A 26,232-nucleotide genomic window follows, 5' to 3' on the forward strand; every position below is an offset into this window, starting at 1 on the left:
CAGAAGTCATTACTTGGGGAAAAAAAAAAATCTCTGTATGCCATTTTGATGAGTCACAGGGTTCACTTTATATCAGGAGATTTCAGTTGCCCATTGTTACTACCTTTCTTAAACTTTATAACCTCCCTAAACTGGTAGTGCAATTTATGCATCTTTTTTACTTCATTATGCGACTTCTACCATAAGTTCATTGGGCTTCTCTTCTCCTGTAATACTTTATGGCATTAAATATTTGCATATCCTTTGCACACAGTGCCATTCCCCAGCTGCCTGTTGTTTGTTATTCCCACTGGAATTGCTGACTAAGCTGGTAGGCTCTCAGCATTACACTGTATTGATTTGTCCTCCTTCTACCAGGTCTTGGAGATGCTTGTTGCTTCCAGGGTGTCAGGTGAGGCCAAGTGTTTGGCTTCCCATGTGTTACTTCTGAAATTCCCAGCAGTAGTGTAGAAGTGTTTGTTAGTTCCAAAACTCTTATTAGTCATGCCAGTCTGTCTGACTCTGGCATGACTTATGTGCATGCCTAATAAGTTCTTCCTGTTCCCATCATGCCTAAATCCTTTCTCTCTGTATCACTGACTTCCCATCTCAACCTCCCTCTCAGGCCTCGCATGTGGATCTGGCAGCACTGGAGAAAGTAAAGCCATGGAAATCCTGAATGTAATTCTTCTGTCCATCGACATCACCTTACTCTCTAGAGAATCCATCCTGTGATTCCATATGCTGCTGTTACTAGTGTCAGTTCAGTGGACTGCTGTGTTGTTTGGTTGGTTTTGGTTTTGTTTTGGTTTTTGATTGTTTTGGTTTGGGCTTTTTTTTGCTGAATCACCAAGTAGTCAGTGGAGAAGCCCTGAGAGGTTGCTGCCTCTGCATCTGCTGGGCATTGTGCCAGCTGATTGTCAGATGTCACAAATACAGCGAGCTGTGTGTCTGGTGAAGTCATCTGATAACCCCACTGCTTCTTCCTACTTAGTTCTGTCTCCTGCAAGGAGGATTCCTGGTTTGACAGGACACAGAGGGTGGATTATTTCAAAGAGATTAGCTCTGACCCAACTTATGTCCACGTGGATGCTAGAGATGGCAAAAGACATGATGAAGCATGGGAGAAAAAACGAGCAGACTACGTGAGAGTGCCTTTTTCAGTGGCATTGCTAGTTATCGAGTATAAAACTGCAGTGAGGTTCATAGGAAGCAGTGGAGTTTTTGAAAGTTTTTAGATTTGTTTCCTTATAATGAAGGCATAATCCTAAACTTGTCAGTCTTCAAATAGAAAAAGTGCATTTTTTTTGGAAGCAAAATTACTGTATTGCAGACAACAACTGTGTGTCTGTGTGAGCTTGTGTTTGGTAAGAGACCATGAAAGAGCTGATGTTGCCAGTGAGGATCCACTTAGCCCTGTATGTTGTCTCCCAAGGATGGCCAATGGCAGATGCTGTTGGAAGAATATAACAGGGAAAGCCTGTGAAGATGCTTCTTTCACTTCCTATACTACAGCTAGTGTCTTTGTGTTTATGGGTTGTCTAACTGTATGGCTGGTGACAGCATGTAGTAACCTGTGTACTTGCTCTGAAAATGATGCTTTGTTATCTTGATGTCTGAGAGTAACTATGGCACAGCTGCTGTGTTCTGAAAATGGGGCCTCAACCAGATACACTGGCTCTGTGTTACTGCATCCCTGTGTCACTGGCTGCACTGTTCCTCTTCCAGAGGGATCAGTGTCCAGTCATCTGGCCTGTCGCTAACACACTTCTCTGGTCCCCCAGTGTGTTCTTGTTCAAGGTTAGCCTGGTTATGTTTACCTCAGGAGCAGTTTTGTTCTGTCTTGTGCTTTGCCTAATCTGCTAAAGCAGCAATGTGTCTGAAAGCTCCTCTGCTTTTTCCAGCAGTATAGACTGTTCTAATGAAAGTAATGACCTTTCTTTAATACTCTTACTGCTGTTCCTTGTTGTTTAAGCAGCACTGCGTGTTGTTTCTTCTTGTGAGGGCAGATATAAGCAGTGATCATCCTTGCCCTTTTTCACTGCTACTCCTTTTACCTGTTTGCTTTTTGAGGTGATGTCCCTGTGTGTCCTCCTGCACAGTGACACAGAGCAGAGAATCAAACTTGGTCTGCATTAAACTGGCAAAAAGGAGAGAGATACTTTTAACCAGATCAGTTCCCCAGTCACATGTTTGTTGAAGAACAAGAGAGGAGGCTATCAGGGGATGGGAGGTTGGGTGAGGCTGTTTTTATTTAATCAGGAACTCTGAACTTGACTGTTACTCAAACCTCAATGCAGTCATTTGTTATTTAAGGGATGGGAGGACAATGAGAGATCATGGAGTTCATTTGAAGGCATGATATCCCTGTGTTCTATACCTGTGCTGACTGACAGATGTCTGCCTTACAAGCATCCAGAATGAATAGCAGACATTACTTTCAAACCATTGAGAACTCTGTGATGTTGAATCATTTTTGTCCATCTTAAAAGTGCTGTCTTTTGTCTTTTCTGTATCAAAAATATAAATTCCGTTTGGCTCTAATTCCAGCACTGTATTTAGTCTGTCTTTGAACCCTTGTCTCACTGGTTAAATTACATGTCTAAATTCTATACAAATAGTGCAATCTAGAGTGCATTGATTTAATAGTAATTCTGGTGATCCAAAAGATTAATTTATTCCAGCTGTTGAGTTAGTGAAGTCTGAATTAGAGGGTAAATTCAGATTCTGCTGAGGCTTGTTTTATGGCTCCTCTTGCAACGTTATCATGAGCTTCTTAACCACTTCCAAAGTAATCGAATGTTTACTAGATTTTCAAAGTTAAGCGTTTTTAAAATTCTAAAAATTTGAAAGTATACTCTAATGTATCTTGTTGAATGATTCCTAGTGTTTCAAGTCTCTTGCAAGCTGCTGTTATGCAGTGGACCTTTAGAATATGTAGTTTAAAATGAGAAGAAGCAATGATTGTTAAAGGAATAATTTTGAATGTTTGGCTGAATTGCAGTCTCTCCTGTCAGTGGACAGCTTGGGACGTAAGTTTTGTAACATATTACTATTATTAAAAAATCCCATGTAGTTCCAGGTTTTTTCCTTAGGTTTCTTTAAATATTTCTCATTCCTTTGAACTAAGTTCCACTTAAGCAGAGAACTCCTGTGTGTTAATTTCTCACAGGCTTGGCAAATTATAAATTATTGGCATAAAATTTTTGTTCATCTGTTTATGTTGTGCCCTTAGGTGCTTATGTCTCAGCATGCATTGTGCATTTGGCAACTAACAGAAAGCATTTTAAAGGTCCAAATGGATGCCTTTATGACTGTATGCCTAGTGTCTTGTAGTATAAAGTGTCTGAACTCAATTAACAGAGTTATTTTCCAGAACAAATTGCATATATTGCATTGCCTGCTTCTACTCATTGATCTAATATTTTGAAAGAATGTGTCTCAGAGTTAACTGAAATTCATTAAAAAATAAGTTATGATTCGTCTGTAGCAGGAGAATCCCAGTTATAGCTCTAATAAAATTTGGTGTGACCTTTTAATAACTGCAGCTCATGGCTTTCACTGATGGCTTGACTTACTGCTTCAGGTAATATTACAGCAGAACAAAAAAACCCCAGTTTATAAAAATCCAGTATCCCTGTTGCTAATGGTCACGGGCAGTTTGGGTAAAACTGTCAAGTAATCAGAAGGAAAAATTCAGTATCTTCACTGGCAATGAGAACAGACTCTCTTTTAAGGTAGTATGTGTATACTCTAAAGGTAGGAGTAGTTTGTTAAGCTGCTGTCTGAAATCTATGCAAAACAATATTCTCTGGCTCTTGGTTTGTAGTAAATATGCAGCAACTACTTGTGAACATGGAATTGTTTGTTCTCTTCAAAGAATGGAAATGATGCTGTGGCAGAAAGCTTCCAGACTTTTAGTGCCTGAAGAATGCTTTTTCTCTATCAAATTTCAAAACTCATTTTATGCCTGAGTCATTCTGCTGGTGATAGAAGGGGAAATGTTATACCAGCGTCTCAAAACTAACGTTTGCTGCATTCTTGCTAGTGACTTCTAAGGACAGGAAAATCTAGGAGCTGCAGCTGTTCTTATCACATCTCTAACACTCTCTTCACTGTTCTTTTATGGGTAGAAGTTCTAGGGACCTTATACAGCTTTCTAAAACATTTTAGATGTGATGTTCTTAAAACATTTTGGTTTGGATACATTCATGGAATTTTAGGAAAGAGTTCTGCTGAATCCTTTCAAAGCATTAGTTGCAAAAAATACTATTCAAAGGAAAGTACTTTCACTGGAAATATTTTATCTCAATTCCAGTTTACGTAGAACGTTCATAAACTGTACGAGATCCTTGGTGGTATTGAAATTGTTTCAACTTTGACTTGCAAAGCTTCCAATTATATATTTTTTGTAGGGTGACTCTATTGCACCCTTTAAAATGTTTTTCTTTAACGTGGCTGTCTCTAATTCAGGACTACTTGCTCCTCCCCAAGAGGAGATTCCATACTGTGGCTTTGGGAGGATAAGTAGGGCCAGTCCTTGTTAATTTGAAGGCTTGTTAGTTTAGTGATGTGGCTGCATTTGGACATGGCCTACGTGTGTTTTGAGCTGGTTTTTAGGTATGGGAGCCGCATGTGGTTGGAAGTTGCTCCCTTTCTTTGAAAATGAGGTGTGGAGGTGACTTTGGGCGGGACCTGTCTGGTTCGAAACACTTAAAATGCAGCCAAAGTTACTTGATGCAAATTATTTATTGGCTCAAATGCAGTATTTTCCTGGTGTTTCAGTCGACAGCTACCAAAGGGAACATAAAATAGTGTAATGAGGAACTACACTGGGGAATGAGAAACGTAGAAATATCCAAGGAGTAAATACCAGCTTTGGGTTGTGAGTAGTTTTTGTTAACAAACCACTAGTTTCAATGTATAATCTGAAGTTAGTTTGATTTGATTAGAAGTAGTCCAGTGGATGACTAATAATAGATGTATCAGGAACACAAAAGTATATTTGTTCAGAACATTTAAATATGCCCCATAGAAAGTCATAATCAGGTGACTGCATATTCTGAAGTAATAACATTAGCAGTTTGTAATGACACTGAATTGATTTATTAACTTCATAAAGTCTGATTTTTCTGCTCTGGTTCATAATTGTGCAACTGGGGAAAAAGAATTGCTTAAGTAGGTCAGCATAAATGTGAAGAGTTTTATAATGTATATATATTGTTATATAATTTTATTAAATGTTAGAAATTATAGTGTCTTAATAACCTAGAATATGATGACACTTGTTCTTGGGTGCTTTTGACATTAGAGCAGAATTTTATCAGGAGTTATAGTCCTTACTCTGGATGCTTTTAATAAACATGTGTACTGTCTTGAAAGATTAAGCATTATTATGATAAGAGAAGTTCCAAAAAACTTTAAACTTTGCATTTCAAAATCCACTTTCTCGTAATTTTTGTCATTTTTTGGGAAATGCTGAATGCTCCAAAAGTTTTAATCAAAATGATGGTTCCAGACTTCATGAAAGCAAAGTGAGATTCATATAGGGAGAAAGTCTTCAACCCTCACTGACTTGTAATGGGCATGTGAAGTGCATAGCTGGTAATTTATTGTCTTTAGTAATTGATGGTGTTGAAATAGAGATGGGTGGTTGGTTTTGAGGTGTAGGTTTGTATGTTTACCCTGCTGGTCAGGACTTGGATAGAATTAGCAGAAGTTTACAAGACAGAAGGCTAAACTGACTGAATGTTACATTATTTTTTCTCACCCCCTTTTTACAAGTTGGTTACAAAGGGAGATAAAGTGTGAGAAAGGTAGAGGCAGGACAGAAAAGGAAGAGGAGATGGAAGGATTGGGGGAATGGAAACAAAGGATAAAAACACATGAAATACAGAAATGAGCACAATGGGCAGAAGAATAAATTTTGAGATGTAATGAGTTCGGAGTGTGATGGAAACAGGAGTACACACTTACTCTGCCACATCTCGAATCGTGCGAGGCTGATCAGAGGAGTGTTCTGTGCTGATGGCTCTGTCACAGCACAGTGAACAGTTCAGCAGTTCCTGATTGAGTGCTTAATAAGAGCCAGAATTGTCCAGGCCAAGTGCAGAGCCATCCTATCTGCTCCCACACATATGGCACCGTGCTGCTCAGATAAACAGGCTCGCCTGAAGTAGCTCAGGGATGTCTGTCTTCAAGCTGTGTTGCTCTCTCTAGACCTGTGCTGAGAGACTTGTAGGCACCTTTAACAAAAAGAATTATGTGTAAAGCAACAAGCCTTTTTAAAAAAGCATAGCTGGTAATTTGTTGTCTTTAGTAATTGATGGTGTTGAAATAGAGATGGGTGGTTGGTTTTGAGGAGTGGGTTTGTATGTTTACCCTGCTGGTCAGGACTTGGATAGAATTAGCAGAAGTTTACAAGATAGAAGGCTAAACTGACTAAAGTCAGAGGTAAATATGGAAGAGCAAGGGATCATGGTGTGCATGATCACAGAAAATACTGTGATAATACTCTGGTGAGTAGCCTTTGCATCACAAATGCTATGTCTTATGGAGAACATAACCCCTTGTCTCATTCTGATAGTTCCATTCTTCCTTGATATCTTTTATTAAGACTAACAGACACATTCTACGTGGCATTCAGAGGAATGTGAAAAACCTCTTCTCTTTTCCCACTGTTCCTTCACTTCCTCAGTCTTTCGAAGGAGTTATGAATTTTCCATTTTATTCCTTCTTGCTTTTTTCTTCCTCTTATCTACTCGCAAATCGTGTCCTCCCCTCCCTGTTTTGTGTGGGTGACGGCTTCATGCCACTGTTCTTCATCATTGCAAAGAGTATTTTCTGTTTGAAATGACTAATGGTTTCCCCGTTGCATGGATGATTCTGACAAGAAATAGTAAACATAAAGGCTGTGCTAACACTGCTGTTGCTAAGATCTGCAGCCAAGGTGCTGGAATAACCTTGTGATATTGCATTGGCTAATTCTTGGGTCATACTTGGAAAGCTTTCTTCACAGCTGTATGGGTTAGAAATATTTTTTAAGGCTTGATTTTTTAATTTTTTTTTAATTATTATTTAAAAAACCCCCTTCTAAATTAAAAAACAGAGCCATGCCTATATTCTCTCTGGCCTAACTGCATAGGATCTGTATTGGATCCTTACTTCAGCTTGATCTTAATATCTTGGAGATGCAGATGGCTTTAGTGACTAACGCACAACCCCAGGGGCTGATGCTCTGAAGATACCCAATTCTAGATGGCTTCAATTAACTTAATGATTTAGCACCTGATTATCCAGATGTATAAACCTGATACCTACTGATTAAGTTATAAAACAGCCTGATGAATTGGAGTTTGTGGTAGACAGGAGCTGTGGCTGTAGTTTGAAGCAGTACGAGCTGCTGAACTGGTATGTCCTCTTGGTTACTGTGTGCATACTCAGCTGTGTGTCTGTGCAGGCACCCTGACACATCAGTCCATTGTACAGACTCAATTTATACCCAGTTGAAGTTGTAATTTTGGGAATTTGGGGGAGAAACATTCCAATTGAGAGGAAAATTCAAGTGTCTCCCCTTAAAACTGAGATATATAGGCCTAAAAATTCATCAGTAACCCTGGGCAATGAAGCGAGTAATTAGTTCATCTGTAAGGAAGATGCAATCCTGAGGAATTTCCAGGTGCATTGTGACCTGTAGTGCTGCAGACTAAGTGCTTTTACTTTGCCACCTGTACTGCCCTGAAGAATATCTCTATGGAGAATATAATGATTTTGAAGGTTGTTTCTTGAAAGTGCGTCTGAGGAACTGTAAATACTCAAATCCTTTTTTAGCAATGCTAAATAAGCCTACATAACCAACGTGTGTGATTTCTGAGGCATTCTGGATTTTGTTACATGTCAATATTTATTTTAGCAAAGTGAACAGCAAACTTTGGAACATATGTCATAGAAATTCAATTTGTTTCCTGAAGTTGATTGATTGTCTTTTGAGAGTTGGAGGTAGAAGGTACAAAACAACAACTCTTTGTCGTTTGTTTTGACATTTTTGTCGGTACTGTCTGAACATACCTAAAATTTCTTGTCATCCCCTTAAAAATTGTTACTTGTACCTTCTCTTTTCTGGAATGCTGCCTATATTGCCTGAGCTCTGCTAATACAGTGTACAAGAACAGCAGCTCTGCTGCAGCTGAAGAAGCAGACACATCATCTGGCTCTGTTTGTGAATTTATGTCCATTTTTAAAAGGAATTTTGAGTGTGATCCTAATTAAGGTGTTGTAGGTTCACTTCAGAAAACGACCTACCAGTCAGCAGTCCTTTTATTTTTAACCCTGATTATACTGTTGTTTAAACTAGGTATTCTTAAAATAGTAGCTGCTTTCTGACCTTCCTTAAGATTAGCTGCTTAGGTAAGCAGAACTTGCTAACAAATTCACACCTAGCAGCTCAGGTTTGAGGCTGATCTCTCAGGGCATGTGATGATTTCAGAAAAGCTACTGAACATACTAAGTGTGTTATATGCCTAATGACAGAAATCTCTGAATGTTTGTTTCTGAAATACAGGAGTTGGAAGAGTTGCTCATTTGATCCTTAGTCCTGAGAGTGACTGAAAGAATATGCTCAGAAGTAATTAATAACATTTTCAGTAATTGTATAGTATTTTAATTCAAAAATTGCAGATCTTCCAGCTTCTGAAGGCAGTAGGTTGTAGTGATTGTTTTTGGATTACCACATGTTGGCAATAATGAACCTTCTTCACTGACTAAACATGTTGAAGGCATAGTGCAGTATAGACTGGTTTTAAGAATCTCAGCATGTTTCCCCCATGGAAGAAGAATGTTATCACAGAATATACTTCGTCCTGTTTGGGGAAATTTATAGTTGATGTGTTCCAATCTTTATGGATTTTTCTGGATGACATTATCCTAGTAAGTTGGGGTTTCTTGTGTATATATGTGCAGTTGGACACAGGCAGGGAAATGGATTTAAGACACTTTACTCAGTAGCTGATTCTTTTTTCAATTGTGTAAAACTAGTCAAGCAAGTTGTGCTTTTATTAACTCCTGGCAAAATAGGTGTTAAATGGCACTGTAGTGGAAAAACTAAATTTTTGTTTGCATCTAGCCCAAAATACTCTTTATATTGGCTTTCAGAATAGGAAAAATATCATCCATGGGCTTCTCTAAATTTTCACTTCAGGGCCCACTTTGAACTTTAGATGAAGAAACTGGTTGCTGTTCTTGAATCAGAAAATGTTGAATAGCACCTAGAACCTCACTGAAGCTACTCAGTCTTATAGTCCTTGAAACAATAAATAATTAATGTTTTCTGATCCTTCAAATGTGGTCAAATGTCTCTCTCTCTCTCTCTTCAATCCCATAATTCTGCTGCATAGAAGGAAACATGCACAAGTGTCAGATGAATGTGGGGTTTTCAGATTTTTAAACTTTTTTTGATCCTGGAGGTTTTTAATGACCATTTTCTCTCCCACAGTTTTACACGCAGTTTCAAGTGTGAATTGTTCTCTTTGTTCTCTTATGTTGCATCATACAAAATCAAAGAGAGTCTGCAGTGAACATCAGGAGGCCATTTGGTCTCACCTCTTGTTAAAGGGTTAATAAGTTTACAGCATTCCTGACACTGGCTTGTTTTTGGAGGCCTTTGAGGATACACTGGTGATGGCAGCTGTACATTTCCCAGGCAGTCAATCCCAACATTCCTGTTTCTTAGCATTAGGATTTTTTAAATTGAACCCTTTACAGTTTGGGTTTCTTAGCATCTTCTGTTGCTGGATGTTCCCCACAGTCTCTGAGCTAAGTAGCTGGCCAACAATTCCCTTGTCTTTCTCTTTCTTCTCATAAATTATAGCATTTTTTCCCTTCATACTCATTAATAATCCTGTGTCATGTTGCACATTGATTGTCTTCATTGTGCCTAGTGGATCTATTGCTGTGATTGTTGGTCTTTTTTGTACTTGTGCCCATTTCCTTTGAGGAAGGAGCTTGGAGCTCCTGTGAGAAGCTACCGACTTCTTCCTTTTCTTGCTTCTCTTGTCTTCCAGAAAATCTTATCTGTTTATTGTCTACATTTATCAAATTCTGTCTTTATAAATGGGGATGGAGGGCTATTGCTATTCTCCCTTATTCCTCCTTGGAGATTCATGAACTCTTGACTTTCTTGTGTCTCACCAGACTTTTTCCGGAATAGATCTGGTAAGCTAAAATGTCCTCACACCACGCTGTGTGCTTGTATGATGACTGTTGCAGAAAGACACTCACCAGACTTCTGTTGTTGTTGACCAGCTCCATAAGATCATCCATCAAGTTTCCCCTTTCACCACAAACCAGTTCCTTTCAACAACCCTGCCCACCTCCTGTGCCTCAGAGCATCTGGGCAGATGCCCTCAATAAAGCTCTCTGGGCAAGTGCTCACATCCCAAATTATTGAGCTGTGTTCTCTTATACAGAGTAATGTGACTTAGCTCAGTGAATTGTGACAACGGGGAATGCCACAGCCTGGAGTGTCCCAAAGTTTAGAGTGCATTAGTCAGCAGGGAGGCTGCTTTCTCTGCTCCTGAACACGGCTGGCATTGCATGTGTGAGGGATCCAGCATACTGTTCTCATGATAAACTTCTCGTTTCTTTTCCTCCAGATGCTTCTAGTTGGAAACAGTATTATGTGAAGGTGTAGCATTATTAGAAGGTGTAGCATGATCCCAAACAAGGCAGAGTAAGCTTTAAATTAAAAAATATAAATGTTAGAATCTCTACAATTTAGGAAGAGTAGCTTGTTCAGTTGTGTGAAACAAAAAGGAAAACACTGCCAGTGTAACTTTGCTTGTTCCGGGTGCTTTCTGGGAGTGTGGAAGCTTGGAAATCCTTAGAGCTGAAGTGGAAGCACTCTGGTCTTACAAAGGGGTGAGTGTGCTGCTTTTCAAAGTGTCAGATCCTACAGCCCCGGACGTCAAGTAACATTAGGGCTGCAGAGGCTTTTCTTCCCTTCTCTGTCGTAGAAGATAGTGGTTAAATAACTATAATTAAAATGTCTGTCTAAATATCATTTTACCTTTCAGTTCATCAAGTTTAATCCTTTTCATTTCAAAGTTCTCCAAGTTTTTATATTATTTGGAAGTCTTAACTGAAACAAACAAAAAAAAATCTCAATTTTTATAAAAGTAGAGGAATATTCTTGATCTGTTGCCCATCCTTTTCCCTGTTCTTCTCCTCTTGCTCCCCTTTCTTTTTCTCCCTATCCATAAGAAGAAGGATACTAGAACAAGACCAGTGTATTCATAGCTCTTGCTTTCTCCCCCACACCCCAACTTAAAGAATCCCTTCCCTTTTTTTGGTAAATAGGAGGCAGCTTGTATCCAGTAGTGCTTTATATTTTTAACAGTGCATTCTGCATGATGTCAGTGTAAGTTATTGGCACGCTGACTGATTTCTAAAATAGCTTGCACACTTCTGCTTTCAGTCTTAAATATTTTCAGTACCATATAGCAAGCAGGTCAGTAATTGGTTTAGGGGATTTTGGTTGTATAAGAGCCTATTTTGATACTTGCTTTCAATTTCTGTATAGGTTTATACCTTGTCACCTGCACGTGAAGTGCTCCAATTCTCCAGAGCTTGTAGCAGATAAATGCTCAAATAAATTATAAGGGTGTCCTAGTTTCTTCATTAATGAAACCAGTGTAATAGTAACTGGAGTGGCACGTGGGCAGCACTGATGGGATGATCTGTTCACCTGTGTCTCAGCTACACATTTTCTGGCTTGCCTTTGAGGTCAGTGTTTAGGGTGTTGAATACACTCATGTATTTCAGTGACAAGGAGATAGACTATGTACCTCTGCACCTTTTGATGTCTGCACTTGTATGTAAGGAAGCAATTTCAGTTTAAACTCTTACTTTGTTGCAACTCTCTCTTTAATTCAGTTTTGCAATATAAAGTAGGAAAAAATATACCTGATCAGCTCTTTTGCATGGAGTAGTGCCTGACAGTCTCTGTAGCAAATAACTGAAACAGTTCTTGCTATTTAGATTATTAGAGCTGGACAAGACTTTTAAATAAATAGTAAATTATGCAATGGCTTGATGGAAAGTTTGTAGTCTTCAGGTTGCTTGTGAATTTGCTGTGGCACCTGTAAATAGTTTTAGGTGGAAATACTTTTTCAGCATCTGGCTCACAAACAAACAAAAAAAAATCACAGAATGAAGACCCTTCTGAAAATAGAATGATTGTCATGTTTTCAGAGTCTTTGAAGGGTCTGGATTTGGTCCCTTCTGCTCCTTTACAGTTGAAATTTCTTCCACCAGCTTTCAGCTACTGTCTGTTTGGGGTTGGTCTGCATCACTCCTGTTGTTACACTGTCAGCAGCATATGTGGGTTCCTGGCAGCACACAGAGAAGCAGGATAACCCATCAGACAAGGTTCTGAGTGTGTTGGTTCAAGAGAGCTCACTCCCAAGCTCAGAACTGTTGTGCTTTTATGGTTCCTCCTAAACTGAGTAAGAGAACTACTTACTTGAAGCTGGTTGATTTGAGCACCTCCCAGGGAAGTGCAGCATCTGGTTTTGTGATTTTATTTTATTATTTAAACTAACAAGCAACAACAAAACCCCCTGCAGCTTTCTCACTGCATCAAGGCAGAACCACTCAGAAAGGTGAGAGCACTCCAGCCCAATAAGCTCTTTGACTCTTGTGAGATATGCAGGTTCAAACTTCTTTAAACAAAGAGAGGACTCAGATCTCCAGCAGGCCATCATCCTTGCTGTACATCATTGGATAACAGGGACTCCCAGCATCATGTCTGCTGTCCCTTCTGCTTTTTACTAAAGATTGTTAGGTCTAAAAGTGTGTTGCTCAAAAAAACCCCTTCTTTTTATTTTAAGAAAAACAGATGAAAATAAGAACTTTTCTTCTTCAGGTTGAAAATGTACCAATTTCCTTATATGTTTTTGACATCAGTATCTGTGGAGTTTGGCACCTTAGCCTCAGATTTGCAGTCAAGTTAGATAGCAAGTTTATCTGTGTGTTACTGGCTTTAAAACAAGAAAAGCACTGCAGGCTTGAGGAAGATAGGCAAGCAGCTGAAACCAGGGATGCCAGTAAAAAGTAAAAGAGCATCACTTGAAAGAAAAAGATTCTTTTCTCTGCATAGCCTGTCTAGCTTCTGTGAGCAGGTTTCCTATGGTCTTTGTTTAGTGTAAGACTAGAAATGCTCTAGAAAGGCTTGGACTCGACATTATACTGTAAGAATACTAAAATGTAGAATTCAGTGTTTCTAGTTCAAGGATGGAACCATCAATGCAGGTGCAAGACACTCCTGTGTAATTCTGCCTCAAGTTCTGGACGTGGGTGTTCAAGAAGGAAAATTTAAACTGAAAAAGGTGTAGAGATGAGATGTGATGGTCAGAATGGAAAGGTCCCCTTTGAGAGGAAAGTGAATGAGCACAACCCATTCAGCTCAGCAAAGTGAAGTCTGAAGAGGCATATGAATTCTTTCTATAAATACTGTGGGAATAATCACCAGGAAGGGAAAGAACTACTTAAACTAAAGGACAATGTTGGCACAAGAATAACTAGGTACAAGCTGACTGGGAAACCATTTCGGCAGGAAATAAAAATGGTTGCAGAGATTCTGAACTTCAGCAAGATTTTAAGGCAACTTTCTAATTTTCCATTTTGGGATTTTGTTCCCATTATTTCTACCTTTCACACATAGAATGTGGATCATTTATGAACAGAATTATATAATTATTTCTTACGGTAGCAGGAGCCCTGAAGGTACCTTCTTGAATCTTGAAGATTTCAGTCAGTGACTGTTCTGAACCTTTGGTCCCCATTACACTTTGAAGACATCTGTGATGGTAATTAAGTAGTTCTGTTCAGTAGGCTTAGATCTTCTGTGTAGACATGCTGATACCTTTAGTGGCTCCTGGGGAGCAGTACAGAAGTTGAAAGGTTGGAAAAACATCTTTAGTCAGAGTTTTTGGTGTATGGAATGTATGGCTGCCAGTGGTGGTTCATTTACCCAACTTAATCTGAACAGTATGTTTATAGTCCTGCTACCACTATTACAAAAGTGTATGCATATAACCTTTATGTTTTCTGTTGCTGCTCATTGACATGGACCTTCAAAGTATATGCAAATGTTTCAGTACTATTTGACATTCAGTGGTGGTCTCTGGTCTTCTGTTGTCCTTTTAAAGCAGCAGTAGTGCTGCATCCCGGGAGGAATTCAGTTTTGACAAGAAAGTAAATGTGTATATGTTTCCCTGAATTACAGCCTTCCACTAAGTGTATTACAGCTAATAAATCTCATAATCCAAAGGTAAAGGTCAAGAGAATAATCCTAAAGTCCAGTTTGAGTCTTATTCCTGCTTGTTTCTATGCAAGGGGAGTGAGTGCCATTGCGATCTAATAATTTTGTTGATGCCATTCAGGGCAACTAGGATACCTTTCTTGAAAATGGCAGTAAAATGGCACTTTTGGAGAATAATGGAATAGCCCACATTCTGCCAAATGTTAGGTAATGGCTTTATGCTCTTCAGTATTTATTAAACCACTTTTAAAAAGGGAGGAGGGTGGCAGTCAAAAGAAATAAAAGGAAATCCAAAAGAAAACTATGACTTCAACTTCCTCTTTTATTCATCATCATTGAAAGAAGGGAACTTGTCCAGCCTAATTGAGTAAGGAGGAAGTTGCTGTACCAGCAGGTGATAGCAACAGGTTTTAGAAGGTTAGGAGAGGACTGGATGCAGCTGCATTGGTGCTGTAGGGACTGAGAGGCATTTCTTTTTCTGCCATCACATGATGAATATCTTGTGCCACACCAGACAAAGTGAATTGAATGGAAGGATAAAAGGGATAGGGGCTTCTCCTTGAGAGTCCAATACTTCACACACTCCCAGTACAATTTCACCCAGCTCTGTTATGCTGTGCAATTGTGCAGTGACTGATCTACTCATATAATAAAGCTCCTAGCCTTAGTATGTTTTTAAAATCTCAGCATAGCTGGAAAGGGAGGTTCTGTTTCACAAAGCAGAGAAACTTGCAGAATATATTTTTACTGATCCTTCAGATGAGGAGTCGGGCAAGACAGTTACCAAAGGTTGTCTTTCCGTGCAGCACTGTTAATCTTACAGTGCACCATTGTAAATCTACTCATTATTTGCAGCTGATAGATGTAACAGAAGATGATTCTTTTTGATGCAGCCAACTTGACTTTTGTGAATTTTTTACTCCATTTATGCTTCTCTATCTGCTCCCTTCCTTCAGGGCATCTGTGATATTTGAGTTTGCTTTGTCTCCTGCTTCTCAGACCCTACCCTGAGGTGGGTTACCTCATGTTAGACCTCTTGGTCTTCATAGCAATGGCTCTGGGCTGTAGTAAGGAGACTGTGCAGGAAACAGCTTTAAAAAAAACCAAAAGGGATGTACATGTGTATGATGCTGAAGAGCAGTACCTGATCAAATGGCTTTGGCAAGAAGTCAGCTGTGCATCCTTAAGTGTGTGTGTGGTGGTCACAAGTGCTCAGAATGTCAGAGATGCACCTTGTTTCTGTCAGCTTTAGTGCAGTGGGGTGTAGTCTTCATAGCAAGAGTTATAATTGAGACATGTTCAACTCACTAAGAGATTTTGCTCCACTCCTGGTCATTTTTGAGATTTTTAAATACTACCTTAGGATTCATAGAGAAAATACCCTTTCCTCAGGCCATTCTTTAAAGTCTTCCTAAGTTTTGTTGTCTTCCAAGGATTTCTGTTTCTTGCCAGCAGTGTTAAGGACCAAAGTATTTGTGTTCAGGAGGAGGGATGGGCTAGTCTGACAGGGGTATTTTTCCCTTCCATAAAGGGTTTCTGATGTACAGGTCTCTTAAGGCAAGGCTTTTCCCATTCACAGGAGAAGGTTAATGAGGGACACTGAGCGTATCAGATCTGTTACCAAGGGGTTTCGTTCTGTCCGTGAACTATTCCAGTAATCTTATTTTCTATTATATCACATGATATAATAGAGTTGTTCTAGAGATTTGGCCCCCCCGTTGCCTGAAATGGAAGGGCACTGTTGCTGAAATTTCACACCAACTGTCAAAATTGCTTCTGTGATCATGTCTCTTTTTTCCTCCCTCACACAGCCCACTGTTTGTAACGTGGAAGATCGGTCGAGATAAACGATTGCGTGGATGCATAGGTACTTTTTCCGCCATGAACCTGCATTCAGGACTCAGGGAGTACACACTTACTAGGTAAGATTTTGTTTTCTGGAGCCTTGACTTATGTATTTAACTAGTCTGTTGAGGAGGTGATAGGTGTGCTTTGGGTTTTTTGGCTGTGTCATGTATTGATCAACGAAAACCCGTGTGTCCTTTTGATGCTAAGTGTATTGCCTGGTTGGTGGAGTACTGGTGCCATGAGCTGTGCTCTCAGTTAAAAACCATAAGTTGAGTCTATTTTCTTTTTATTGGTCTGGAAACTACTCTCTAGTAACTTATTTTAACTGACTATTATAGTATTTTTTCCAGTGTTCAGACAAATTTTAACCTTAATAGTTAATGTCAGGGCAGAAGACCAGAAAGTCAGATTTGGGGATTATCCTATTCACGCTTCTAAAACAGCAGGTATTCTCACCTCTTCTCCATCAGGTGCTTCCAATCAGCTGCAGTTAATTTAATGCTACAAATTTCCATTACATGTTACTCTTCAGATACATCCCAGCCCCTGAGTGGGAAGCTTCTGGATGAGGGAGGTAAGTGATGATAATCCTTCACTCCCTGGCAGCATAATCCTTCATTTTTTGATCTACACCTAAATTCATTCACCTTAATATTGTTCCATTTCCTTTGCATAGAGTGAAAACTAATAAGTTTATCACTAGAGCTAGTAGCAAGCTTTCTACTCGTGTTTTTCTAAGAGTTTTCTTAAGTTTATTCTCTAAAGAATCAATGGAATTTTGTTCCTCTCAGTTAAAATAGACTTCATAGTGCTTTAAAATAGAAGCTACATTCTGGCATGTGTAGACCTCTAAAATTGTCATCACTTAAAATAATTAGTGCTTCCAGATCACTCTAGATTTGAGGCTTTCCTCCATTGCAGGATCTTCCTCTTTGCTGTTAAAATGCTTTGTCAATCCTAGTATGAAGTAATATTAAAATGGGACATGTTCTTTCTTACTTGTCTCCTTAGTTAGTTGCAACTTGAAGTTCATTTCATGCTTCTCTGCTCAGCTTGAAGAAATCAACTGCTCATCTCCTGGAGTCCTTGCAGACTTCTGAAAGACCTAGTTACCTTTATTGTGTTCAGTTTATTTATTATGTGTCCTGGAATGTTCCTGCTTGTGTCCTTTAAAACCTCAGCAATCAAAATGGTCAATGAGAAAATCTTTTCACAGAATTCAAAGCAATTTCTTTGCTGAGGGTTAAAAGTCTTAAAATCTTAACCATTAGTGAGCCAGACTGCACTGGAGAGCATTTCATTTAGATGTATGCTTTACAGTGCCTGATCAAGAACAATGAGCTTGTACAGGAAATTTCCCCCTAAGACTAGGAAGAAGGTGATAGCCAAAAAAATAGTCTTTGTTCCTCGTAGACTTTTCCATTCTCACAATTCAGACAGGGCTGTACTCTTAAATACCTTTAAAAATGCTCCTAAGATTCCTGTCACTGCATTCTGACTCTGAAAACTGAATTCAGCATACATGAAAAGTGATAGAAAATAAAGGGAACTGAAATATTTTCAGTGCAATATTTGAAGGATGGCCACATGCTGTGGAAGTTTATCCTAGGCTATTCAGAGTACAAATAGTTCAGTAACTTTCAAGATGAGAAAAAAATGGAGCTATATACCAACCTGTTTTTCAAAAAATCTTCATGAGAACATAGGTTGTCTTAAAATCAAATACCATATTTGTGGCATATTGGATTTTGTTACCTTTTATGAGGAACCCTTTTTATGGCACCCAAAACATTCCGTGTTGTTTTTTGAAACAAAAGCAAACAACCAAACTTCACATATGACCACTGAAATGTGAAGTTCATATCTGTAAGTATTGAAAAGGTCACTTCTATCAGTCATTATTTAAAAAATGAAAGAGAGGCTTACCTGTGATCAGCTTCCTTCCTGATGGTGGTCGTTTCAACCACAGAACATTTGAGGAATAACAGAAGCACCTTTGGAACGTCTGTGAGCTTTCAGAGTTGGGAGCTTGACAGGCCTCCTTAGGAGGGATGAGAAACTAGGACATTATAGCTTGATCCTGGAGAATGTGGGCAACAGGGTCCTGCAGAAGACATGAAAATTCCTGAAAGAGGAAAACTTCTTCAAGGCAGAAATTAATCAACCAAGTAGGTAGAATGAGAATGGACTTCTACTTCAGAAAGTGGAACTTGATCAAAATTTTCAGTTGAGGATACAGGCAGATATTCTGCTGCCTTTATTTTCCTTTGACACTGGGAGGCACTTTTCTTTGGTTATTTTGAAGATACAGCGTGGATAAACAGAACCAGGTTGTTTGTCTAGTTCATTCTTATCTTTTTCAGCACCTCTGTGGAATTGTGGCCCATCTTTCAGTGAGTAAAACGGTACAGAAGAACAACTGCTCATAAATGCCCTGACGCTTAGCCATCAAAATATCCGCAATTTCCTTCACACATAATTTTATTACAAATGTGCTGCATAGTCCTTAGGATCACAATAAATGAATTTTTCTTTATTTCTAGTAGTGGTCTCTGGTTGTGTATTGTATACAGTGTGTAGCATACACATCTCTATCTGCATACAGTAGTGTAGTTTCTTCAAAGTAGCACAGTGATAATTCCTCAAGGAATCTGAAGTGAACAATTCCTTTCTTGGGACACCCCTGCCCTACACTTTTTGGGGTCTGTAAACAAAACCAGTGATGATGTGTAACCATTTTACGCTCTGTACGTTGTCATGGTGGTATTGCCAGTATGTTATAAACAGGAAATTTATGTGGAATGATTCATCAATAATTGGATGCATCTGCCTAAGTTGTGAGGAGGGATGAGAATACCCACAGTAAAAACGCTAATACTGTATTCCTAATAAAATCTACATGTTAGAATTTGATTTTCTCTGCAGTTATGTCAGTGAAACACAGGGGAAAGGACATGTATTATAAAATCTTCTGCAGAACTTCATGAAAAGATAGATTTTGATGTAGTGATTTTTATTTGCTTTTACTACAAGATTAGTTGGGTAACAATCTAACCATGTCCAAATGTTATACAGTGTTGAATATTGCATTTTAGAATGTAGAAAATTTTACCATGGGCAAAATAGTCTTTTAGACTGTGTTAATTGAATATCCCGCCTGAATGCCTAAAAATAAACCAGATTATGAAAATACCTTATGTTTTACAGCTTCTTCAAGAAAATACACTGAACTTGGAAGCAGGTTACCACAGAAATTCATAACAGGTTGATAAATTACTTTTTCATGTATTCTGTACAGCAGTAAGACTTAGGTTTTGGCATTGAAGTTTTAAACTCCTGCTCTCATACATTTGAGAAACTGAATTAAATGCTTTCATTTGCTCATTTTAGTTTTGGTTTTCTACCTATTTCATGGAATTTAAAGTCATAATTTATGACTAGTGGATGTAACAAGTCTAGGTGTGTAAGTTTTAACTCTGTGCTGGTTTATGCTGTCAAGGCTAGAATATCTATTTGGGGAGGGAAATAGTAGAGAAGAGGCAGATAAAGGGAGATGTTACACAACAGAGCCTCCTGTCATCGAAAGTAGTGAAGAAAAATTGGAGCAGTCCAAGGCAGAAGTGTATTAGGCTACTGGCTGAAAAATGGATTTAAATCTTAAAATAATATATAAACCACTCTCCTTTAACTAGCATAGACCTGTCTCTACTGACTACCTGATGTAATCAGTCTTTTTGTTGTATGTTCTACTTACCACTCCACCTGAGGGAAATATGACTGCTCTCAGACATTCAGCCTAGATGTGGTTGATCAAGAAAAGAAAACAAAGAGAAGCTTGGGATGAGAAGCACAAGATTGAAGGAAATGAAACCTGCAAGCCAACTTTCTCATAACTGAATTGGGGTGTACATTCCGTATGAGGATTTGGCTACCACTGGCATCAAGTACTGCTCTGTCTTTGTCAGCAATTTCAAGAGTCTCAGTCCATGCTGCTGCAATGTTACCTGCCCTCTCTGTGAAAAACACTGACCCTTTCCTCCTATTCCAGAGTTAACCATCCAACTGCAAGACAACAGTATGGCAAGCTAATTTAAGGGGTAACATTGAAAAATATTTAATGACTGATCACATTAATATTGACGTTGGCCTTATTTGCTGAAGACTAGAGGCAAGTATTTGTGTAGACAGGACAACTTCCCTCTTGTGTTTAGCTGAGGTTAGTACTTGTTTAACCCTGTAACCAGCCCCTGCAGCTCAGTGCTAACTTCCCAAAGCCTTTACCATCAGGCACTGTTGCTATGGGTGTAGATAGTCATTGCCATTGATCCAGGGCACAGTGTACTCATCTGTCTGACTGCAATTTTTTGAACTGTGGTGTTGGGGGAATTATGTGTTTTTGAAGCTGTTGTGACCTTCACTATTCACAGAAGTCATAGGTTGAATTAATTCCTGCAAGTATCATTTCACGTAATATTTCAGAGCATATTGTTGCTTCTATTGCATATTCTGCTTGTTGTCCACTGATAATACTTTGCAACCTGTCTTATTTTTGGCTTTGATTTATAGTGAACCACTGCCAAAAGTTGGCTTTTTTTTTAATTATTCTATTCATACACTGTCTGGTGGCCATCAGTGAAAAATGCCTTATAATTGTGAGGTGAAGCTTACACTATCATGTTGGAAACTAAGAGACCAACCCCCACATAGCTGCAGCCTCCTTGCAGGTGGAGAGCAGTAAAGTCTCCCCTGAGCCTCCTTTGCTCCAGGCAGAACACTCCCAGACTAAACAACCCTCACTTATGCCATCATATTCCCTTACTGGGCAACAAGGTTCTGTCCTAGTGTTTGCAGTTAGGAGTGAGTTCAGAGCATCCTGCATTCCTGTGGAGATTGGTGGTTGAGAATGTTGCCATGACATGGGCATCTCCCAGTGACCATTATAAGGCAGATCCTGCTCCCAGGACAGTCAGCAGCAGAGGGAATGGTTGTTTCTCATTCCTTCATAGCAGTTTCCAGTCTCTAAGGCTCCCTAGCAAAAGAAACAGATGTCTGAGCCAAAGCCAAGTTTGAAAGAGATTTGGAAATATATAAACACTTAAGGGGTTTATTATATACAGGTATATTCCTATATGGTACATATAATACATGGCACATATGAATTGTGAGTCAGAACTGGGCCAAAGTGTATTAAGACAGTTCAGCAATAAACTTTGCTTTACAAATTAGAAGATGTATATAGATATATAGATATATATGGTGTTGACCATGGTGTTGACTTCCAAAGGTATTAATAATATAGTGTCTTAGAACCCCTTTCTGTTTTCCAGAATGCTCCTGGTAAAATATAAAAATAAGGCACTTGATCTTTAAACACTGACTGATGGCTTCTGATGAAACTGAGGCAAAATGACTTTAATACATAGACATTTTGTACTGACTCATGGCTTTGCCTGCCATGTCATCTTTATGCAGATGAGACTTCACTGAAACTCGGAGCTGTTCGTATTTCTAAATTTTATCTAAGCCAAAAAAAAAGAAGCCAGTTGCTTTGACTTTGCCTGTAGGCATCGACTTTACAAATAACAACCACTTTAATTCGGGTAAATCCTCACATCTGTTACAGTGGAATATATGTTTAGTGGTAAAATGGTTTGTGGTGTAAACTCACAATACTGGAAACTCTAAATGAAGTATATAAATCTGAATTTATTGAGCCAGCCTTAGTTACTCTGTGTGAGTCAGTTCAGTAAATAGGTCTGTAATGATTTTGTGCACACAGTGCCAGGTCATTTTTTAAGGGAACTGTTGCTTAACAGAACTGTCTGCTGCCTTTTCTCAAAGGGCAAAGCTTAAATGCCATACTGGCTCTAGAACTGGGAAAAAACGCAAATTTTTTTCTTTAATGGTGGGTTAAATGTTTCTCCTTATTTAGTTATGAAATGAAAATCATGTTGTTTAGGAGAGAAGAGTATGCCTTAGGGAATATATGTCTCTTGCACATTATGTGTGTTGGGGATGTGATAATTCTGCCTTAATTTTTTTCTTTATTAAAAAAAAACAAAACCAAAAAAACCTAAACAAAAGGGATACAGGTTTTGTAATTGTTAGTCTATTATTCCTGAGAAAAACCTTGCTAGACCCTTGGACCTAATAGTAGATGATAGTCTGTTTCCTTAGCAACACTTCATGAAAGAAAGCAAAAGAAAACACCACAAATGGAAGGACAGTCCTTAGATTATTATCCTTATGAAAGGAGGAGAGCATAATGATGCCCTACCAAAGCTTTTTCAATAGATCCAGGCTTATCAAATATTGATAACTACTGTTTCACTGGGGAAACTGAATTATAGAATATGAATTCTTTGGCACAGGGGAATGCATTACTGCGTCTTGTGAAGTAAACCTACTCTGTGAGTTGACTTTTTACGAAAGGTAGCTGGAAATCAAGGAAAAATGAAATTTTATAATTAAAAAGTATTACAAAGTTGCTCTATCTGTATAAAGTGGCTCCATGAAGTTTACAGGGGATTTTATTGAGACTGTTATAAGTTTAAAGTCTCAGCAATAGAATTTGGTGTAACTAAGGAAACTATCAAGATTTGAAATACTTCTTTGATCATCTTATTTTAAAACACATGCATTAAAAATTGTGATTTTTCAAAAATGTGCTTCTTATGAAGTGCATGCTTAGAAAAAGACATGCTCAAGCAGGATAACTTGCATCAGTTGATGTAACTTGTGGTATTTTGAATAAATTAGATGTACCTGAAATTTGATTGAATGTGAGTGAGTAACTGGGGATATCCAGCAGTTACTCAGACTTTCCAGATGGGTTTCAGGGAGGAGCAATTAATGTCATTTGTGACTCCCGTCTTTCCCACGATGATCTTGCATTTCGTGTTCTTCCCACACAGTCTCCTATTATGTGAAGAAAATGATGCACACCCTGTAAGTTCAAAGTCAGAGTTCTAGTTGAGTTGAAACACTGGTTTGGTTCTAAGTCAGATTTGTATTTGTCTTTGAATATTAGTTGACAGAAGTGTTTGGGAGGGAGGGTGGAGGAGATGAACTGGCCAGCCTGGCTTTCCTAGCAAAGCTCTGTGTTACCATAACTTACTTTTCCATTACTAGCACGGATAGTTGTTGGTACTTCCATGGGTTTTGGTCAACTTTTTCATCTTTTTGTATGAGACTCTTAATGGGAACTTCTTCAAAACATTGCCTGAAAATCTTTTAGACTGGATTTTGCTTTTGAGACTTTCAATGGCTTACTGATTTGTTAAGCACTACAAAGACATGCTGAGTTATGGCCCAGAGCTGAAGAATACAGGACAGGCCTGTGTGCTCCCAGCAGACAGAGGCACAGGTGAAGTGTTTCTCAGAGCACTTGAATTGTAAGGGTAGGATTTGTGCATTTGGAAACAGGACAGAATTCAAGAAGTCAGCGTAGAACTTACCTGCTTCTGGTCAAGTTTTTCTCTCTGGCTCTTCTCAGCAGTAGGTGTTAATTTTAAATACAGAGTAAGGGACGTTTTCCACAACTTTATTGTGAAGGCAGTAAAACACTGCACAGACTGGCCAGTGCTTACAAGTACTAAATGTGAGTCGTCCTGAGACTCTGGAAATTGAGGTGCAGCTGTGGTATTTTAGATATATGTTAGATACCTTACCCATTAGAAGTAAGTTTTGGCTCAAGGAACTCATTTTTGCTGAAATCTGATGTTTTAATACCAGTTAGCAGAGATTAAGCAAGGTCACAGGAAGAAGAATTGTCTCATGCTTTTAAGCTGTTAAAATCTTTAAACTCTGCAGCTTTGTGTGGGAGGCACTGTGGGAAAGGAGTCTCAATTAAAGTTTTGAGTCTGTCAGCACCTCCTCCATTTAGGTGTTTTCTGATGCTTCCTTTTAAGACTGTATAAAGAAGAAATAGCATGAACCGGGTGTGGTAAACTGGGCTCCAAAAGCCCTTCTTATCCCTCTTCACTTTGACACAAAAGTTTGAAGCTTTTGAAATCATATTTTACCCCTTTCCAAAGACCAGAGTAATGAGAATTAAAATGCTCTTGTAAACTCTAGCAGAGTTTTCTGGTATTTTTAAATAGTACCAACAGATACCTATTTCTAAAAATCATTCTTGTTGACTCCAGAAAGAGAGAATTGTGTCCTTTACACAGCTGTGCAGTCGAGATGGTAGAAAAGCTCTTAGAAGAAGAAATAGCAAATCCATTGCTGGGACACAAGCAGCCATATAAAACCCTGAAGAATGTCTGAAGGCATCTAAACTTAGACATACTTCTGAAGTAGTCCTAAGGTCTTACAGGCCCAATCACTGCACTGTTTCATCTTGTATCGTGTGTGTATTGGTAAGCAAGTGATCTTGCAGCTGGGAGAGAGAGATGACAGGGAGGAAAGTTGACTGTCTTGAACTTCATCACTTACAAATGACTGAAATTTTACTGTTCATCTGCTGCATTGTAAGGGATAAGATATATTTACTTGAAAATAACAGGGTTTTTGGTTTCTAGCATTATTTTAAAATATAATATTAGGTACAGAAGCAGTTCAATTTTCTCTCTTCCCTTTGAGTTGCTGATGCTCTTTTCGGATTCTGGCATTTTCAGCTGCGCTGCTTATAAAAATGTATGCAGTGCTATGTACACTCCAAAGGTGTATATTGGTGATAGCCTTTATTTTAGAAACAGAAATTGAATGTACTTTGATTTTTTTTTTTTGGCTATGTAAATAACGGTGTATTGATGCAGTTTACAAAGCATCTACTGCTGTGAAAGTATGTAAATAAACAGTTGCTTAGTAATAATTGTTTAGAACCAAAAAATATTTCTAACCTTAGAGATTCCTACTTTTATGTGACTTTTCAAATTTTTAATTAAGCTTTTCTAAATATAGTTGTAACTTACACACAAAGAATAGCTTTTGACCATGGTGGAGAAGAGCTTTTTTTGGCCATCAATACCAATTTCAGTAGGACTGAAAACACTCAGTTCCTCAAGCAGGGATATTCACTGTGGGGGAGTGGTGACATGTGCCTGTGTCTTAAAAATAATACACAGGCTACAAAGTGTCAGCTCACATGCTTAAATTTAGATTCACTGTTCAGATGCAATGGTATAATCTTTATTTCTTAGTGCAGATTACTTGAATTAAAGGGTCAATTGTCAGGCAAGCAGTCTCTCAGGTTGGAGAAGTACAGGGTATAAATAACTCCCACAAGAACTTGGGGAACTGGTCCAGATGTTAAGGAGTGCTCAGCTGAGCCTGGGCACAGCTCCTGGGAACTTCCCATCTGTCAGAAGCTGCAACCCTTCATTGAAAAGGGCCTTTGTGATAATGGCATTTGCTAACAGTTGTGTAAGTCAGAATATGAGATCAGGTATAGCAAACTTTTATCAGCAAGGAAATGGGATTTTTTTGTTTTCAGTGAATTTTTCAGTTGATTAAAATTTCCTTAGCTTTAATTTGTTTTGATTTGACAAGGGAAAAGCAGAAAAGCTCTTAGTTTTTTGAACAGCACAACTTTCTCATACTTCAAGTAATTTTGATGACTTCTACTTTTAGATTACCACAAACTGAAATAGGTCCCAAGCTTCCTGTAACATGCAATTAATTCACCACTTTACTCGCAATTAGGCTGGTATCTAATGTTTTCAGTGCTTATTGAGAAATAAAAGCCAGGTTAGAAATACATTCACACTGGTACATTCAAACACTATTTCTTAGTTTAGAAGACTGTTCATTTTTTCATTTGGTGTTGCTAAAGTGAATGGTTTAGAATAAAAATATATTTAGTATCTAATAAAAAGGTTAAGTAATTATTTTTCTTCAACTATTGGCTTATATCCAATTTAACAGAAGTGTCAGTGTAAAGCCAAAATATAATGTGACTCAGTTGTGTGAAAGCTGAAAGAGATATGAGTGTCTGTGTGTAAGAAAAAAGAAGTTCTGTGTGCATATGTATGCATTTAACAGCTTCAATTCTTATGGAATTAGAGTTAAAAGAGCTTTTTCTGTTGTCTCCGGGCCAGTTACTTCCAGGCAGTTGTTAAAGCCCCACAGGTAGCATTGGTTTT

General features: G+C 38.5%; 1 protein-coding gene across 2 annotated transcripts in view; it reads left to right on the forward strand.

Annotated features, from left to right (window-relative positions):
* Positions 1-26,232, forward strand: part of AMMECR1 (Alport syndrome, mental retardation, midface hypoplasia and elliptocytosis chromosomal region gene 1) — a 71,190-nt gene that overhangs the window by 16,062 nt on the left and 28,896 nt on the right. For both annotated transcript variants that reach the window (XM_027687111.1, XM_027687112.1), the window contains exon 2: positions 16,108-16,218. In XM_027687111.1, coding sequence (XP_027542912.1) covers positions 16,108-16,218 — 111 coding nt within the window. The remainder of the gene's footprint in view (positions 1-16,107; positions 16,219-26,232) is intronic.

Source organism: Neopelma chrysocephalum, unplaced genomic scaffold, assembly GCF_003984885.1.
Source record: "Neopelma chrysocephalum unplaced genomic scaffold, ASM398488v2 Primary Assembly neopelma1_73, whole genome shotgun sequence".
Taxonomy (NCBI): domain Eukaryota; kingdom Metazoa; phylum Chordata; class Aves; order Passeriformes; family Pipridae; genus Neopelma; species Neopelma chrysocephalum.